A 17,886-nucleotide genomic window follows, 5' to 3' on the forward strand; every position below is an offset into this window, starting at 1 on the left:
CACTGCCACCTTACAAAGCATCGACCCAGCTGGTTAAAAGCAATTAAATAAATAATTTTTAAAAATGAAATCAAAGCTGCACCTGAAGTTTGCGTCCCACTCACGCCCATGAGGTGCAAAGCGCTGTAGAAAGCAAAATGCATCCATTGTACACACATTTATCCTCATATAATATGCTTACACAAACACCCTGTGTAAAATACCTCACTGCTGGAAATTATGAGGCAAGGTATTAACAGCACCGAGTAAAAGAGGTATTGGTGTGGATGCTAACGCAGCATTTGCAGCTGAGAATCTTTGCTTGCAAAAAAAGTAACCTAAGAAGGGATTTATAACACATTTTTAGTTATTTCCTAGATACCATCCACTTTAAATCACAAGCAGCAATTTTGGCAATAAAAGACTCATAAAAGAGTTATAACGCAGTCAACACAGATAGTGTTCACACTGCTACAGGAATGCAATCTGTGTGTATTGCCCACCATAAACAACTGCCTTGCTTCTCCTATGAAAGAAAATTATGTTTGGCTGATCAGGGCTCCCAAAACAAATTCGCTGTCCCACACGTAAAGAGTAGAAGTTCACTCTCATTCAGATATTTAGCCCAGCAAACTCTGCTTCCCATTGTAAAACGCGAAACTCTCACAAAAACAAGTGTCTATTCCACACCTAACTTCAGGGGTGAAGAAATTGCACGTATTCACTAAAAATAAAAATACATTAGCGATATCACAGCTCAAACCTAGAGTCCTTACCTCACTATACTGGGACTGGGCATTGTTTTCCAGGTACAACATGTTAGCAGTCAAATTGATCAACGCTGCTGTTCTTTCTTCTGGCTCCAGGATTTTGACAAACACCTCCCACCCCCTAGAAGACCCCTAAAAGTATGTGATGCTACTGTGAAGATAACAGGACTCGGAGTGTGCCTCTCTGCATAATTGAAGTTTCCCTTATATACCTAACTATAGGCAAGGAGGAGGAGGTGGGGCTCTCCTGCCTTACCTGTCCAATCTGTCAAAGTGCCACCTGGAGTCCTCCACTCCAATGGAGAGAGGCCTCTCCCAGCTCATTAAGTAGTTAGAATTCCTTATCACCAATCTCTAAAAAGCAAAGGGAAGGGAAGGGGGGGAAAATGGCCAAAAAAAGAGAAAAGAAAAAAAGAAAGAGACAGACAGGGAAAAGAAAGGAAACAATAACTTTCCCCTGTCACTTTCTGACAAGTTTAGGAACTCAAAAGAGAGCCATGGAGTTGCTCTAAAGGAGCTGCTCCAAGGAACTTCTCCTATTTATTTTCTGCAAGGATTCCAGGGCTGTTTTTTCCCAGGCACAGGCTTTGCTGCTACCAAGAACCAAAACATTCAGGAAGGGATTGAGATGCAATGCTCAACACTGATGGTGCCATAAAGTAGCCAAGTATCTGGCTGCTGCTGTGTGCAGATATGGGACAAAAACCCCAAGGAGCTTTCTAAGAGTCAGTCACTGGTTTCATGCACCATAATCCAGCTACATTCTCCATCATCTGTGTGCTCCCATCCACACTCACAGCAAACAGGTCCTGTGTTTGCAGGGCATCACTCCGGCTACATTTTTTTTCCCTTTTTCTCTGCAATTGCTTCGAACTTGCACCATGGTTAAAAAATAAGTAAAAAACAACAACTCGTCCAAAGGGACTCACAGTGTTGAATTAATATATAGGAGAAGTTTTTGGGTACCACTCACTAAAAAACCACCTGGACACAATGCCCACGGCAAACTTTTCAAAAGAAAGATAGAGAAAGAGCACTTAGCTGAGATCTGCGGGAGAGATCCCACTGTGATTTTACTCTGGACAAGCAGACAAAACCCCTTATCCTGCCCTGGTGTCCCCCAGGGAGCCCCCGGAGCATGCCGGGGGAGCGAGGTCAGCGCTGTGCTGGCGGCACCCCGAGCCCCTCCGGACACCCCGGGGATCCGCCGCCCGCCGGGCGAGCGGGATGCACGGCAGAACAAAAGGCAGCTGCTCCCGAAGCGCCACCGCGCCAGGAGAAACAGAACACCTTTCCAAAGGGCTGGGCAGGGGGGAGAGAGGAAACCAAACATCCAGATCAGAGCGCGGCCGCCCTCCCAGCCTAATGACAGCGCTCCGAACTTTATTTGAGGACCTGTCGTCAAGCAGGGCTCTGCGGAAACGCAGAGCACGGACTGCGAGCGCTGCCGGGGAACACCGAGCCACCCTCCCACTTGCGGGGGGCGAGAGACCGATCCACAGGGGCTTTGCAGGGAGGGACAAGGGTCCTGGGCAGGGCTGACACCCACACACGGCCTCAGCACCTCCCCGCAGCCCCGCTCCTGCCCCAGGAGCTGCCGCTGCTCCTGCCACGCCTCGGCCCCGGGCATCATTTAAGCCCAGCTTGGCAGGGCACGCAGGGAGGACTCGGGCTCACGGGGCGAGCGGGCTGTGCTGCTCAGGGGGCTGGCGGCTCCTGGGCTGCGTTCTTTGCACACGGCAGCTCTGCAAATTAAAGCACACTGCAAGCTCACCAGCCTATTCCAGGCCGAAGACAGGCAGCACGTTCATAAGGCTGCCCAATAATAAAACGGAGCAAAACCATCTTCAGGCAGGAAGCAAAACAAGAACAAATACAGAGCAGAGGATTACAGTGTCCCCCTTCCCCCGCAGCAGCCCCTTGCCACAAGAAGCAGGGTAGGGGCCTGATTTAGCTCTCACCCTGCAAGCACAGCTCACTGGAGCTGCTGGGTGCAAGCAAAAGGTTGGAAGCATTTCCTGTGCACCTTCCCAACTCACAGTGCAAAGAGGCACTTCCAAGAACAGGCTGCGGAGAGGCGCACTGAGCCTCCCCACCTACCACCACCAGCAATATCCCAGCTCACGCTGGGGCCACGCACACCTTCAGTGCTCCTGAGCTACCAGCAAGAGCCTGCTGAGCACACAGCAGATTTCCTACATCACAGGAACAACTCAACAGACCACTGCCACAGCCCCTTGCCCTCCTCTCCATCTTCGCCAGCACCAAGTTAGACCAGGGGCTGTGCCCGATGTACTTATCTGATCTCACCTGATATGGGCACAAGCCAAAAAGCCACACCAGTGCTAATCTGGCGATCCAGGCAAAGTTTGCAGGGAGCAGCCACAGCACCGTTAGCCAAACAGGGCACTTTGCAGCATCACTGGAAAGCTTACACGGAGCTGGACACAAAGCAAGAAGTCACCGTGAATTTTCTGTTGTCCAACAGTGAGGAATAGTTATGCTGTGCTCAGATGACCATTTTGATCCCTAAATACTGTCAAGTTTTCAATACTGGCTCATGAGTTCAAAAACTATGGAGGGTAAGGAAAGAGGAGGGGAAGGCACATACATAAATCTCCCAACCTCAGCAGGTCATTGCAAAAATGTCTTTCACAGCTATGCTATGAAACTCAGAAGATCCTCCTTTTCCAGGTCATTAATGCAGCATTGTTGTGTGAGGTATCTGCCATCTTCTGCCCCACAGGTGGCTGGAGGTGGCTGTGGGTGAAGCAACACCCAGATAAAGAGAGATACATGGAAGTTTATCCAAAGAGATCTGCATGTCAAACACGAGGAGAGGTGTATATAGCATGAATAAATTGACATGTCAGCACAAATCCCTGCCCTCTGTACACACAGCCCCGACCTGGCTCAGTGTTTCAGATGCATTACCCTGTGCGGTCACCTTGAAGCAGATGCTGGACAAGTGGCTTTTTGCAAATCCATCATCCATAAGGGGCACAAAGGAGGACACCACCACCCCAGCAGGGGTGGCAGGAGGTAACAGAGCAGACACCTGACGCTGCGCCCACCAATGCTGCTGCAGCCCAGGCACAAGTGTGTCCCTCTCATCACCCCAGGGACCCAAACTGTGTTTCACTGGCTTCAGACCTAAATGCACTCTCCTCATAAGATGCTTCCCTGTCTCACAGGCTGGTGCCATGCCTTGGATTTCATACTGGCACCAGTGGCACAAGGGAAAAGTAAAGGCTCGAACCCTTCCACCTTATCATGAGGAAGAAAAGTTCCCAGATCCTCATTTGATTCTCTCCTTTTGCAGATACAAAATTTTCATATAGATGAGCCACCAACAACCTAACAGCAGCCAGGCAGCATCTCTTTGGGGTTTTAGAGGAAAACTTGATTTCCTGAAATACCCTATGCTTAAATGGCTGAGTCATAAAAGCAGAAGAACACCCCCACCTCCTCACACTCCACACTCACTTTTCAGCCATGGGACAGTGATAGTTATAATTTGTCTGAGCCTTCTGGACAAGTCTCCAAGGGAATCATCAACTGTAACGGTCTAAAGTCATGGCAAGACAATCTTTGTAAACAGAGATTATGCCTTATCATACCAATTAGCCTAATCAGAAAAAGCAAACAGATTCAGGCAAAGGCTCTCCTTTCAGACATTAGTACGAATTACTTCTTGCTGAGGCCAGATGAACAAGGTTTAACTCTATTTTTGTAGTCCAACAAGCTCTCCCCCACCCCAAACAGGAAAAGAATAAAGTAGGAAACAAAGAAAGCAACTCAAAGCATCGAGAGAAAAGCCTGGCACTTATGTTCTGGATGCTTAGTTGGATTGAAATTAAAAAAAAAAAAAGTAGTTCAGCCTCAGGAAAGGAAGTCTCCTCAAAGTAATTTACCTCCAATACTGTAGGAAACTAAAAATAATAATTGCTAGCTAGATTTCAAAGTTTCAGCTGCAACCCTCCCAGGTCTGACTCAGATATTCTAGAAAGCTTCTGGCAATGCTTTGTGGCTCCTGCTGGTATGCCGAAGAACAAAATAAAATGCAAACAAGACCCCTAAGTTTCCAAAATGAGCTGTCGGCCAAGTCAAACTGCTGATTCAGATTCTTTGTTTGAATGCTGTTTCCCCATGCTCTTTCATGGCTCATCCCAGCTCCTCTCACCAGTACCACATGCGAGTTCTCAATAACCCTCCCTGGTCACAAGGTAAGTGCGCAAAATTGTGACGATTAAAAAAAGTCATTACCACAACTGCAGTGTTAATTGGTGATTGTGTAATTTCTTGTAGAAGGGAGGAGCGTGCATGCACACCTGCCTGCATGTTAGGCAGTTCATGCACAATTTCCTGCAGATCAAATAAAAAAAAATTCTGCTCAGACCTCCCACTCGTATAAAAATAGCATCTGGATCGACCGTGTCACCACGGACTGTGACATTCACTTAACTCAGAAATGTTTACAAATTAGGACTGAGATAACAGGAGGATGAGGGGAAAAAATAGAACAGTTTTTGGTGGATTTTTTTTTCTGTTACCTCTGAATAACTGCTGAATGGTCAAAAAACAAGCCTCTGCCAATTGGCTCTGACAGATCTTTCCAGTGAAGATCTTCCAGGGACAGATGTGTACTCTGCAATAGCAGGAAGCCAGGTTAAAGAGCAAAAATAAAATACTTTCAAAAAAATGCAAAAATCAACCTGCCTTCTTGAAAACTCATGCAGAGGTGATCTTCACTGCTCAAACCCTGAAGAAGAGCTGGAAAAACAACATGGTCCCTGAAACAGGGACTTTCCTCTTTTTTATTTTTAATCCAACCATTTATGGTAAGACAGAACAAATAAAAAAAGAGATGAGGTATAAAAGGCAACATCCTACTTGCTGCTGACTGGCTACAGCCTTGTGTGCATCCCAGGCAGGCTGCTCCACACCACCGCATGGAATGGCAGCTGATCCATACGCAAGAGAGGGACCAGGCACCCCTAGCTCTGAGAGTAACCTCTCTGCTGCACCCAGGAGCACAAATTCGACCTTCCTTGTTTCCTCACCACTCACCCAGGGACAGGTCTGAAGCCCAGAAATTCCTCTGAATCGCACTCAAATATATGAACCTTCAAGTTAGGAACACGTCCCATATGGAAATGCTTAGTACCAAGGATCAAACCCTTCTTTTAAGGACTCCTAACTTCATTTTTTTCCCTGCGTTTTAAAAGTGCAGGGTAAATAGCTGGACTTGCCAAAGGCAGGAGGAGAGCCCAGCTCCAAGCTCTGCCCATGGTGCAGGTCAGCTCCTCCTTCCCAAAGAACATGCCCTCCCCAAGGCAAATCGCCTGTCACAACAGCCCTGCCCTCCGACCCTGGGTAAACATCTGCGCACGCTGCTTATTTGAGCTCCTACAGTCTCGTTATCTCCCCCAGAACACCCCTAGGGCTAATTAGAGAGTTAATGGCATCATGTCAAGAGATAACACTACATGGTGGGGGAGCAGGGAGAGGGAAGGTGGAAAGGAATTGTGAAACAAAACCAGTTCCCTTCACAACCACTGTGCAATATTGGTTTAGGAAGGGCGCACGCAGCCCCTGGGGCCTCTGCCCTCCAGCTGCCAAGCTCCATTTAATGAGAGCAAGACCTCCGGAGAGATTCAGCTCTCCAGCCAAGGTGATGCAAGGTCCCCACACCTTCCCCACCATCTGCACAACCAAAAACGCTGCAAGCCCATCAAGGGACATTCCCACTCAAGTGCAGCAGTGACTCACCTCCCACAATTGGTGTATGACACAGGAGGCAGACAAAGCATACAGATCACTTATCAAAAAGTGTTTCTGTTTATCCCTGATGCTCCTTTTATCTAATTTTCCCACTTTTAATGTACCCTAGCAATTCTTTCTAAAGAACAGCTGCTTTCACTGTGAAAGCTTAGAGGTAAAACCATCGGGACACAGGTTTCTTGGCAAGGTAGCACATAAGCCCTCAAAACCACTGGCCAGCAGACACTTTTACATTGATGAACACAAACCCATGGGTCAATAAACACTCAAGCATGGAGATGTGACCAGGAGACTCTGGGGGTTCAAGCCAGGGCAGCTCTTTGTTTGGGGTAACGACCCTCAACATTACTGCATTTTTGCCTCATGAGGATCTTTGGATGCTCAGCACAGCATGAATGACCACCCCCTCAACTCCCCATATTTATAAAATATTTTTCAAAAGATAAGAGGGGGGAAGTTACACAAGAAAATTCATGAAAATTGCTCCTGATTGGCATAAACAGTCCGTCCCACCAGCTGGAGGTAGGGCAGGGTCATGGCACTAACCTTCACCCGAGAGACCAAGCACTCTAGCCAGGGAAAGGAAGGAGGAGATGGCGACAGATTACAGAGCTTTTGCTTTCAATTAGAAAAAGAAGCAACTGTTGACAGACCAGGGCTGTTCTTGCACAAGCAGCTGAGGGGAAAGTGTTGTTCTTCCCTTATCTTATATAAACTACAGATTGGTCTCATGAAATGCACACCTGTTTATAAATGCACAATCACAGCAGCTCTCTCCAACCGGTCTCTGCTCCCAACTCCCTCCCACACAAGCCCTTTTACAATAATCCAGTATTTAAAAGGAAGTTACCAGTTTGCAATAATTCAAGAAAAGTCTTCCAAACCTCTGGTTACACACTGACCCTGCAATCCATGGCCATTCACGCTTTTCTCATTAACATACTGCTGTTACCCAGTATAGCCCAGGTGCCTTCAAGTGCAACACACTTCCTGAGGCAAGAAGCCAGGAAGCCTGTTTATGCCTTTTTTCCTATGAAGAAATGTTGCACTTTGCAGTGCTGGTCCTTCCCAGAAGATTGATCTCTTTTGGTGCAGACTTGTTTAATTTTAATTCAGTCTGGACATCACCATGAGGTCTACCATACCCATCCATGCTCTCAAGGAGAAATAAGAGTGCTTCAGGGTACCTTTTCCTCCTATTTAAGCAGGCTGGAGATAGAAGTCCATGCTTTTAAAGTGAAAGTTATACTTGTTACTGAAAACTCCTTTGATCTTTCATTAATCTCTGCAAATTCAGCTGCTGATTAGAGTTCAGTCAGCAGTGAGCAAACGAACCCAGGCCACAAACCACTCCTTAATCTACGCTTCACAGAGACTGATTTAATTTTTTGTGACTGCCTGACAATTCACTCCCTCATTAATTTCACTGCTATCAAATCAGTGACAGTGAGGTGGAAAGCAGATGGTAGTGACATTCAGTAGAAAACATTACCTAGTCCAAAAGTCTCCTCTTGAAATATTGGAAGAAAAAAATAATAGTCATTAAGAGGACTGTGGGCAGGATCTGCAGAACCACAAAGCAACATATACAGTGAGACTTTGGATGCCTATGACTCTCTTCAAAGCAAGAATCCCAATTAATGCAAGAGAGAACTTTTAAAACAAAAGCTACACCCCACAGCTGGCTGCAGCACAGACACTTTGGCTGTGCCGGACAAGGAAGGGGAGCAGGACATTCCCAGGGCTGTGCTCCAGGTTTGCCTTAGCCTGGAAAGAGAACCCCCTCCCTGGCATGGTCAGCTCTGCAGCTTGAAACAGCACTATGAGGTACTTCCCATCCTCCACTCATGTCACCTCACAAAGAGGGGTGCCACAAAGCTCCACTAAGTTTTCATTTGGCTGGATATGGACAGCTCAATTCATCACCCTACTTCCAGCTAACAAGAGAAAAGGACCTTATTTTCTTTCTTCAAACAATTTGGTTTAGAATAAAAAAAGTAAAAAAACCAACAAAAAATAACAACACAAAACCAAAATGTCCAGAGGAAGGTGAATTCTGGGGAAAAAGAGGATCCTATCAACTAGATAGAAACAATGAGTGAAGTTCCCATCAAGACACCATAAACCTTAAACTTGCTCCAGATGCAAAGGTGCCTACAATCTACTGCTTCAAGATCAAGATGCCTTTTAATTAAGTGTTTGTGCAGACCTTTTAAAGATGTAAAATAAGCACTAACACATTATTGCTCCATACTTGCTCAAGGAGCATGTGTAGCACCACAGAAACCTTTGGAGGCAGGCCTAGCTGCTTGAGGAAGATGTTTTCTAAAGTGACTGCACCTTTTGTTTGGAGGCATTTACATACAGGCAGAGGACAGGACTCCAATTACCACACTCTTCCACTTCAGGTGCTCGTAGAAATAGAGTTAGGGAGTTAAAGCCACCCCTCCTGAAACACCCCATCTCATATGTGACTCTCTCCCAGCAGGTTTGTGCTTTTCAGCTCAGAATTAGTTTATTCCTTCCCAAGATGAATGTATAGCAAGGTGCTGAAAGGGAAGAAAATTTAAAGGAATTTTAAATATGTTTCCGAAATGATCACACAGCAGACAGATCACCCATTAGTTTTCTTCAATACCATTGAGAATCCTGGGAATTGACATTAAGAACAAAACACTTGGTGTAAGGATACTACTCATCAACTGGCAGCATTCCTACAAGAAGAAATGCAGCCATCCATGGTCTGCAGCCAGAACTAGGGCCAAAGAGCACAGGAAAGGGAGCTAGGGAAGAATTATTCTAAAGAAACATAAATATGTCTTTAGAGCCCTGCTACACACAAGATGAGGACAGTCTTCATGTTTTGGTCAAACTAAATGTACAGATAAATTCTTTACATTCATTCTTATCTGAAAGAACTGACCATTTCTAGATCTGGATCTGCAGCCCTAAATGTGATGACTAAATCATCTGGAGGGACCTACACAGTGAAAGATTAAACATCCAGCGGGATTACAAAGCCAAACCTAAATTAGGAGAGCTTCTGAGTTCAACTGCAAACAGAAGAGGTGCTGGAGGGAAGCTTCCAATAGAAAAATGCCTTTGCTCATTATGGAAATGCCTTTGCATAATCTCAACTTTCTTTGCACAGCTATGGAACGAATAAATAACCACAAAGAAGAGAAACTTGGCAAGCCTCAAACTCTCTCAAACAAAAACCAGACAGTAATAAAAGCTTTGATCACATCCCTGTGCTGTACAAAGTCCTTCCTTCCTTTCTATAGTCAGTCTGGGAATGGAAACGGATGGCCACACAAGCCACTTTGCTACATCTCCTTATCAAACTGGCCTCATCCTCCAGGTGTAAAACCATTTCCCAACAAAATGCAGAGCTGTGGCAGCTGCCAGAGCCTGTAGCAGCACACACCATGTATTAGTTAGTCCCTGCACTGAGGCACTATTCCTGCACTGCTCACCACATCAGCTCCCCACCCTGCTGTGGGTGCACAGGGACATCGTTCCCATCCCACAGTTCCACCACCCCATAACCAGCTTTCATCTGCTTCTTCACCCATTACCTTACAACAAGTGGAGTTCTCCTCTCCTGACCCAGAAAAACACTTCTAAGGAAGCAACTAAAATTAACAGAGTTTAGAGCCTGGGCTTTAATATTGAAGTGCTGGGTAGGATGCAGCAGAGTCATGCAGGACAGTGGGGTGGGGGCTTTTTGGGTCTGTCCAACAGACGCACAGCTGATCCCGACCACAGCTCCCAGCTGATGGGGACCAGGAATTCAGTGCATGGCCATCAAATATGAATTACTGATTTACATGGTGCTAAGGCTGAGGGCATGCACAAGAGAGCCAGCATCCACCTTGGGCCAGAGCAGCTCCTCTACAGCTTGCTGGGCTGCAGCATGGGAAGGTATCCTGTGCAAGGTGGCTTGGGTGGCTCCTTCATGAGCCTACAGCAGATTAAATATGGGAAAGGTTTCTTGTTTCCATTGGGAAGCATCAAATACCAACTCTGAGATGTGTCATTGGTAAAAGGACTGAGGCTGAGAGTCTTGATTCCTCCATTTCCTACACAGGATGCATCCAGTCTATCCTACAGCCATCTCCACCTCTGTGCATAAAGGAGAACAGCAGAGTCACAGAGCTGAAGCTCTCAATTTTCAAACTATGAAACACATGCTGGAAGTTCTGTAGCTACCTGGCTTGGGACACCCAAAAAGCTGTACACCCAAACCCAGCCCTATACACACCACCATCCCCAGGGCAGAAACCCAGCCCACAGGCTGCTCAGCATTGCCTAATCAAGCCACACACAGCAAATCCCCACGATTATTTGCAGAAGATGAGGGAGCACAAATGAATTTTTTAAAAAAGGCAAAAAAACAGGCAAGGAATTCTCTCTGCCTTTTATGGGGAGGGATGGATCCAGGTTAAGAAAACTCTGGCCACGGCACTGTCTGGGGAGCAGGCATTCCACTGAACTGGTTAGGCAAGGGGCTGCGGGAGGACGGCTCGCTCAGGGGCATGACAGGAAGGTATGCACAGGGGGAGGGGGATGAGCTGCTCCATCCCTCGGGACAGCACTCCAGCTCCTGCAAACAGGGTCCCCGCAGCCCTGGCCACACTGGTGGGATGGCGGTGGCAGACAACTTAGAGACTCTGCAAACCCCGCAAATAACACTTTTACCAGGATGCTCTTGCTGAAGTCCTTAGCCCAAAGCAGCTTTGTTTGGGTCCAGACCAGCATCTCTCAGCATCAATGAGCAGTTTACAGGACTTTTGAGGGATGGTAAAAGAAAGCAATTTTGCACCTGGTAGGGCAGGCTGACAGCCCTAAGAGGGCTCCGGGACAATGCAGGGGTTATTGCACTGCCACACGCCTGCTTCTACAGAGATCTCCAGACCCCTCCTCCCCGTTGCTCCAGGGCATTTAACCAGTCAGACACAAATATAAAATTGCTATAACATTACCTGATTTCTAGCACTGCAGGATACAGGCTTTGCAATCAGTGTTCATCCTGAATGCAGGGAGCTAGACATCACCCCACCACACCCCACAGTTGCTGGCTACATCCTTGATCAGAGTAGAGGTTGGGGACCACCTTCTCTGGACACTTAATGAATGGCAGGAGACCCCCAAAGACACATATTCAACTCACCTTCCTGGCCATCTGCAGCTCCTTCCCACACCAGGGCCATGTCAGAAACTGACTGTTCTCCACACCCACAGGGCCCACCAGCCCTTCACTCCAGTTATGCAAAAAAGGCAGATCTTTGCTGGGGTTTCCCAGTCTGCCTGTGGTTCACACCAGGGGAAAGGAAGGGCCACAGCTGACAGCCAGGATGGGCCACCCATTGTGAAAGAGCCAGTCACAAGGCACATGGCTGGGGAAGACTGCTGACTGTTTAATGTTATACTAGACCCAGAAACCTCTTCCTGATGCCCCCAGATATTTTCATTCCAAGGCAGTGCAGATCACCAGTTTCTCTTACCCCTTTCTTATACAGGCACAGGATATTATTTCTTCCTTAAAACAAGTACGTGAGAACTGCAAGGTCTCAGCAAGAGACAGGGCTACAGCCCAGCTGAGAGGGGTTTCTGCATCACCCAACCTTCCTCCCAAGGTCTCTCCCCAAACAGTTGCACTTTCAAGGCAATGAACACAACTGATGGGTGTTCAGCAGGGCAGGACTCATGCTCATTTTCCAGCCCACTGATGGGACAGTTTCTTCAGGCACTGCAGCTCCTTCCCTACTGCTATCTCTGTTGTGAACAAGCACCTGTACCCCCAAAAGTCAAATAATGATTTAAAAAAATAATTTAAAAAATCACAGGTCTCACCAATACAACTCTTAGGATCAAGGAATGACATCTTTTAAAACCGCTAGTTTCATTTTTCAGCCATAAATTGCAAGAAGGTGCAAAGCTTATTTTAAAAGCTGACGGGAATTGCTTTAAAGTCCACACAAGGACAATTGTTTCAAATAAACCACTCCTAATTGCTCTGCACCCATTTAAATCTCACATGGTGATGCATTTTGGAGAAAAACTGGCCTTGGTCTTTTCCTAAGACAAATGTGATACCATAAAGCACTCTGCCTTGATCTCAGTGCTCATCTCCCAGGGCCCCTCTGTTTCTGCTGCATTCCTTTGTGTTTATCTGCCCTCTTCAACCCTTTGCTGCAATCAGCTGCGTGCAGCACCTCTTGTCTAGAAGTGACATGGCTGAGGTTACAGGAGAGACAGGTGCAAGGGAAGCTCGTGCCCCGAAGCTATCCAAAGGAAAAGAGAAGCTGGAGGGGAAGAGAGTTGTAAGGTATTTCAGATTAAAGCAAACACCTTGCCCCAGGCTACACATTCTCTGCCAATGAAAGCTGCAGCCGCCGGTGAGCCCCAGAAACAGCAAAGCAAACACAGACTTCTCTGCAAGGGGAGTTGTCACCTGTCAGGGATGTTTGCAAATTTATAGGGAGGTGGTGGTGGTGGTAAGGGGAGTAAAAAGAGCTTTCCTCATTTTAAAAGACGGGCTGTTTGCACAGGTTTGCAATGCATATTTTGCTTTGTGAAGGCTTTTGTCCAGCATTCAACTGAGAGAAGGTGCTGTCTTCCACTGAAGACAAACTGGAACATTTATTAATGTACATACATTAATGTTCTCCAAGCTGCTGCCTTTACAGTAAGGGTGAGGATGGGATGGAATTTCCCCACTCCCCCTTCAGCTTGTCACATCAGTGAAAAAGACTTCTTAAGAAGAAGTCACCCTGCAGCCTGGCCTCTCCAGAAATGCCTCCTGCAAGGCTGGGATCAACCCCATCATCAGCAAGAAGTAACTGCATAGAGAAAGCTTCTTGTCCCCTTCCCAGGCACCAGCACTCACCTCACCTTAACAAGGGAAAAGGACTTTCATGCTTCACTGCACCACTGATGGGAAAGGGAGACTCTGAACAGGCCTGCAGTGAGCCCAACAGCCACCACAGTGCTCTGCAGACAGCTTGGAGGAACGGGAGATGGGGAGGTGAGCTCGTGCTCGATGCCACAAATCCAGAGTTGAGCATGGAAGGAGAAAAGTTACTGCTGATGATCTTTAAACCATTGGGGATCGTTTTTTAGGAGGACATAGTTCAAATAGACCATTACTATCCATTTTGAAAATCAGAAGCTCCTGTAAACGTGTAGAATCTTTTGGACTATTGAAGAGACACCATTTTACTAGAGCTGTGCTGTAATGGTGGAAAAAGCCAAGATCCAGATGGAAGGCTTGTACCTCACCCCTCTGTGCCCCATCAAATAGTGAATCAAAAGATAACCAGACTTGACATCAGTCACCTCTCCTTGTGCACTTGGATTAGCTTCACCACATTAGCCAGGCACATACCCAACCTCAAATTGGCCTTTTAACCCTTTGCAACCTTCCTGGAAAGAGGACTACAGCCTCCCCAACAGCCACACCAGAGCAGCACTAACAGGTCAAACCTCCTGTCACCAGAGACTGCAACCAGAATGACCAGGAGCTCTTTCTTTGCAGACAATCCTCCAGATCACAAACACTACCGGGATACAGGTTGCCAACACACCATCACTGGGCACATTAAAAGCTGTGGTTGATTAGCCAGGGAGTTAAATGACAACAGTTTCTCAGGATGGAAACAGTACAACAAGAATATTTACAGATACCAACACAAATTTCAAACTATACTTTATTTGTACCCCAAAGTAAACAAAACCCAAGAAGAACAGAAACAGGACATGAACAACTCAGACTCCTGAAATACCTCCTGCTCCAGCCTGCAAGAACAGCACTTCTTCAGAAGAGCTATTGCTAAGAAAGGGCCAGTCTGTGCAAAAGGCAATGAACCAGCAACCACCAGTGCCTCATCTACATTCCAGTCTTGAGCCATATCCCTGAGACCCCCATGGCCAACAGTCATTACAAACACTCTCTAGTCTGAAGAAACAGGAGGGGAAAAGAACCCAACCATGGTCTGAAAACAAGTTTTCATTCATGTGTGACCCTCAAGAGAAGAAAAACCAGTGAAGAACCTCTAGCCTTGGTCAGCAAAATTGCAACTGTGCCCAGAATCCAAACTATTTTAACCCTGAGGTCACACAAACTATCTCTAAGCAGAGAGAGTGCAGGGATGGTTGAGTACCCAGTGCAACAGACTCCTCAGCTCTCCTGCCAGTTCGGCTGCCTCATCCCCTTCTCCTGCCATTGCTGCTGCAGGAAAGGAGGAGCAGGTGAGGAGCCAGCCAAGGTAGGAAGATGGCCCTGGGGCAACGCAGCTGGAATAGCTCCTGCAAAAACTCCCCATCTGCCCCAAAGGTTAAGGAAGTGTCTCCTTACTCACCCACATTGGGTCATTCAGCTCCGTGTCCTGCACCCGGACACAATCCATGCTGATCTCAATTTTGTTTGTGGAGCCATCTTCAGATGGGCCATCGATGAAGTTTAAATCGATTGGCTGAACTGAGCATATTGGCCTGGAAAGAACACAGTAATGAAGTTAAAATTGGCCAAGTTCTATTTCCCACCACCCCGCCTTCCTTCCCTTCCCCCCGTGCCCAGGACTTCGGCATTGCTATGAGCCAGTCTCATGGCAAAGTAAGGAATTACTAAGGAACAACTACCTCCTCACCACTGTACTACAGCAGCCCCTGAACAGGACAGGGCCTGGAGGGACATTTTACTTGCTCTGAGGCAAGAGCACAGGAGTCCAATCACTGAAAGACAGAAGTCATGGAGGATTTATGGCAGTAACTGTTTCAGCATCAGTCATGGCAAGCCAGGAATGGGAACAGAGTCAGTTTTCTTTCATTCAATGGACATGACAGGGTGAACTCTGCACCATCTTCACCTCCTCTCCCTCCCTGGTATCAGCAAGGGGAAAACATGCAGCCTGGACACAGAGTGATGGGCCCATTTCCTGAGGGAAAATGCCAACCATGTGCCTTAGGAAGCAGCCAGCTCAGCCACCAGAGGCCTGGCAGAGAGTCAGTGTCACTGCTGACCGCTGCATTTGGTCCCCACAGCCTGTGTGTAGAACCTCTGGACAGCTCAAGAGCTGTCAGTCACCACGGACTGACACATCCAATCATCACATCCATATCTAATTAACAAGTACAGAAGACTCCAAGCTCCCCAGCATCAATCCCCTGAGCAGCCTGATTATAGAGGCAGCCTGCCCTAAAACATCTTCCATATGTTCCACATAAGGGCTACTTACTGTTCCAGGAAGTCCCAGATATGCTGGATTACCTCTGGGCTGAGGAATTCCCTGGGCTGAGAGCTCTGGGACATGGCTGATCGGTAGTAACTCTCCTTCCAGGAGAAGTGGCTCGGAGTTTCTACAAATCTTAAAAAACAAAAGCAAAAAAAAAAAAAAAAAAAAAAAAAAAAAAAAAAAAAAGGAAAGAACAAAAAAAACAAAAGAAAAACACACACAAAGACATGTTGAATGCATGAGTCCAGCTCAATGAAAACCCATAAATAGAAGCTATTGTGTGAAAAAGGAGACGCGCTGAATGCCTGAGACATTCACAGCTGTACAACACACATTCCACACTGCTGCAGATGCTGTATTTAGATGGGAGAGGATTTGGCCACCCTTCCCAGTAAGTTAAATACTCCTCAGAGTCCACTGGGATGCTGTGTCATAAGAATCCGGGGGGGGGGGGGGGGGGAGGGGGGAAGAATCCCATTTCCATTTTACCCCCAAATAATCAACTTCCCATATGAAGCAGGTAGCCTTTGCAGCAGGTGAAGCAGCTAAGCAGTGTGTGATTCCAATGTCCCTGGCTGTTTGCCTGTCTAAATGGCATGCCTTTGGATGATTCTCCTACACCCAGCCACTGCAGCTGAGGTTTTGAACTAAGTATTAAGTTGGTTTTTTGTTTGTTTGTTTTTGGGTTTGGGGGTTTTTTTTTGTTTTCTTTTTAAAATTTGAATAATAATAATCAAAAAATAATTTATTTTATTTTCTACAGAAATAAGTTCAATCACATGAGATTTTATCTGCTTGTCAACTGCCTTCTCACCTCCAGCAATTTCTGAGCCAGACCAACTGATTTCTACCAGATCTGCTAATTACCCTGGCCATTTTTATCCCTTTAAGCTTCCACAAGCCTCACAGAAATAGGTGGGCCCAAGAGGAGCAGTGACAGAGCTGGAGCACTCGTGCCTTCCACAGCTGCACATTCTCATCCCACTGGCCAATTTCTAAATTCAAACACAGCAGCTTTTACACCCATGTCAAAATACTTGACGGCTGTAGGGATGTAAAGGGGGCGGGAGGAATTTCTCCAGTATATTTGCAGTTGATAAAACCTCTCAGTTTAGCTTCAGAGTATGAGGCAGGTGACCACCTCTCCTGCTGCAGGGTTGGGGCCATCCTGCAAAATTCCCATATAAAAGAGTTATTTCAGCACAATGCAAGTGAATGACCACATTCCCTGCCAGGGGAACGGCTGTGGCAGGAGCCAAGGTTATAAATGGATTCCAGAGAGAATTGGACTAATATTTGGTTTGGCACATATTGGTCCTGTTTAACACAATGGTCTAAACAAATTGCATGGAAGACCCTAATTTATTAAGCTGCCAAAATTAAGAGTGCTTCAGAGGGAGGATCACACTATAGTGCTTTTACTCCACTTTTCCTGAAGTATTTACTTCTGGCTGCTGTCAGCAAGGTATCTAGCCCTCTTTACTGGATTTTTAAAGCCTCTTAAGTTTTGAGGACGACTCTGGTCTGCAAAAAGCAGGGCTTTCCTCACCTCTGCTGTCCACAGAACTGCATGCTCTTAAAAAAAAGAGCAGACTGTTATCCTAAGCTAAGGGAAATCAAAGTGGCTTAAGCCCCCTGGAGCCAAAGCAGGGCATGCCTTGAAAGAGGTGAAAGTATCACTTCAGTTTCTCATCCTTTTTGTAATTAAGAAAAAAAACCTCCAGCATAATGTAAAAGTTTATGAACAGCCAGAGACACAAATGAAATGCAGACGTGCACAGCTAATAGCTCTGCCTCACAGATGTGAGCACATGCCCATACTACATGTGAAAAAATAATCACAAATCCTCTGAGAACAGCAGTTATCCCACAAAGTACCCAAAACTACTCCTTTCAGGCTTGCAGTCTGGTAAGACACTTTCAAGAATGCCACATTGAAACACAGAAGAACAGATCTGGCCTAAAGCCTGTCATATAAACTGCAGGTCAATGCCACCACGAGCCTTGGAGGAGCACAGTGGGAAGCTCTGCAACCTGCTCTGCTGCTAAACCCAGACAGACCACAGGCATTGCTCAATACCCTCCACCCAGTCCTGACCGCCAGGAATGGGCAGAGA

The 17,886-nt window shown here is 46.7% G+C and overlaps 1 protein-coding gene across 7 annotated transcripts in view; it reads right to left on the reverse strand.

Annotated features, from left to right (window-relative positions):
- TP63 (tumor protein p63) overlaps window positions 1–15,886 on the reverse strand; it is an 83,851-nt gene extending 67,965 nt beyond the window's left edge. For 2 of the 7 annotated variants that reach the window (XM_048314769.1, XM_048314771.1), the window contains exons 1-2: window positions 15,773–15,882; window positions 14,897–15,029 (exon numbers count right to left, since the gene is read on the reverse strand). In XM_048314769.1, the coding sequence (XP_048170726.1) occupies window positions 14,897–15,029; window positions 15,773–15,846 (207 nt within the window). In that variant the 5' untranslated portion in view covers window positions 15,847–15,882. Of the gene's footprint in view, window positions 1–755; window positions 940–14,896; window positions 15,030–15,772 lie in introns of those variants that run through there. The other 5 variants (XM_048314773.1, XM_048314772.1, XM_048314768.1 and 2 more) reach the window with 4 other exon arrangements.
- Window positions 15,887–17,886: the final 2,000 nt, after the last annotated feature.

This window comes from Corvus hawaiiensis, chromosome 10 (assembly GCF_020740725.1).
Source record: "Corvus hawaiiensis isolate bCorHaw1 chromosome 10, bCorHaw1.pri.cur, whole genome shotgun sequence".
NCBI classification, from domain to species: domain Eukaryota; kingdom Metazoa; phylum Chordata; class Aves; order Passeriformes; family Corvidae; genus Corvus; species Corvus hawaiiensis.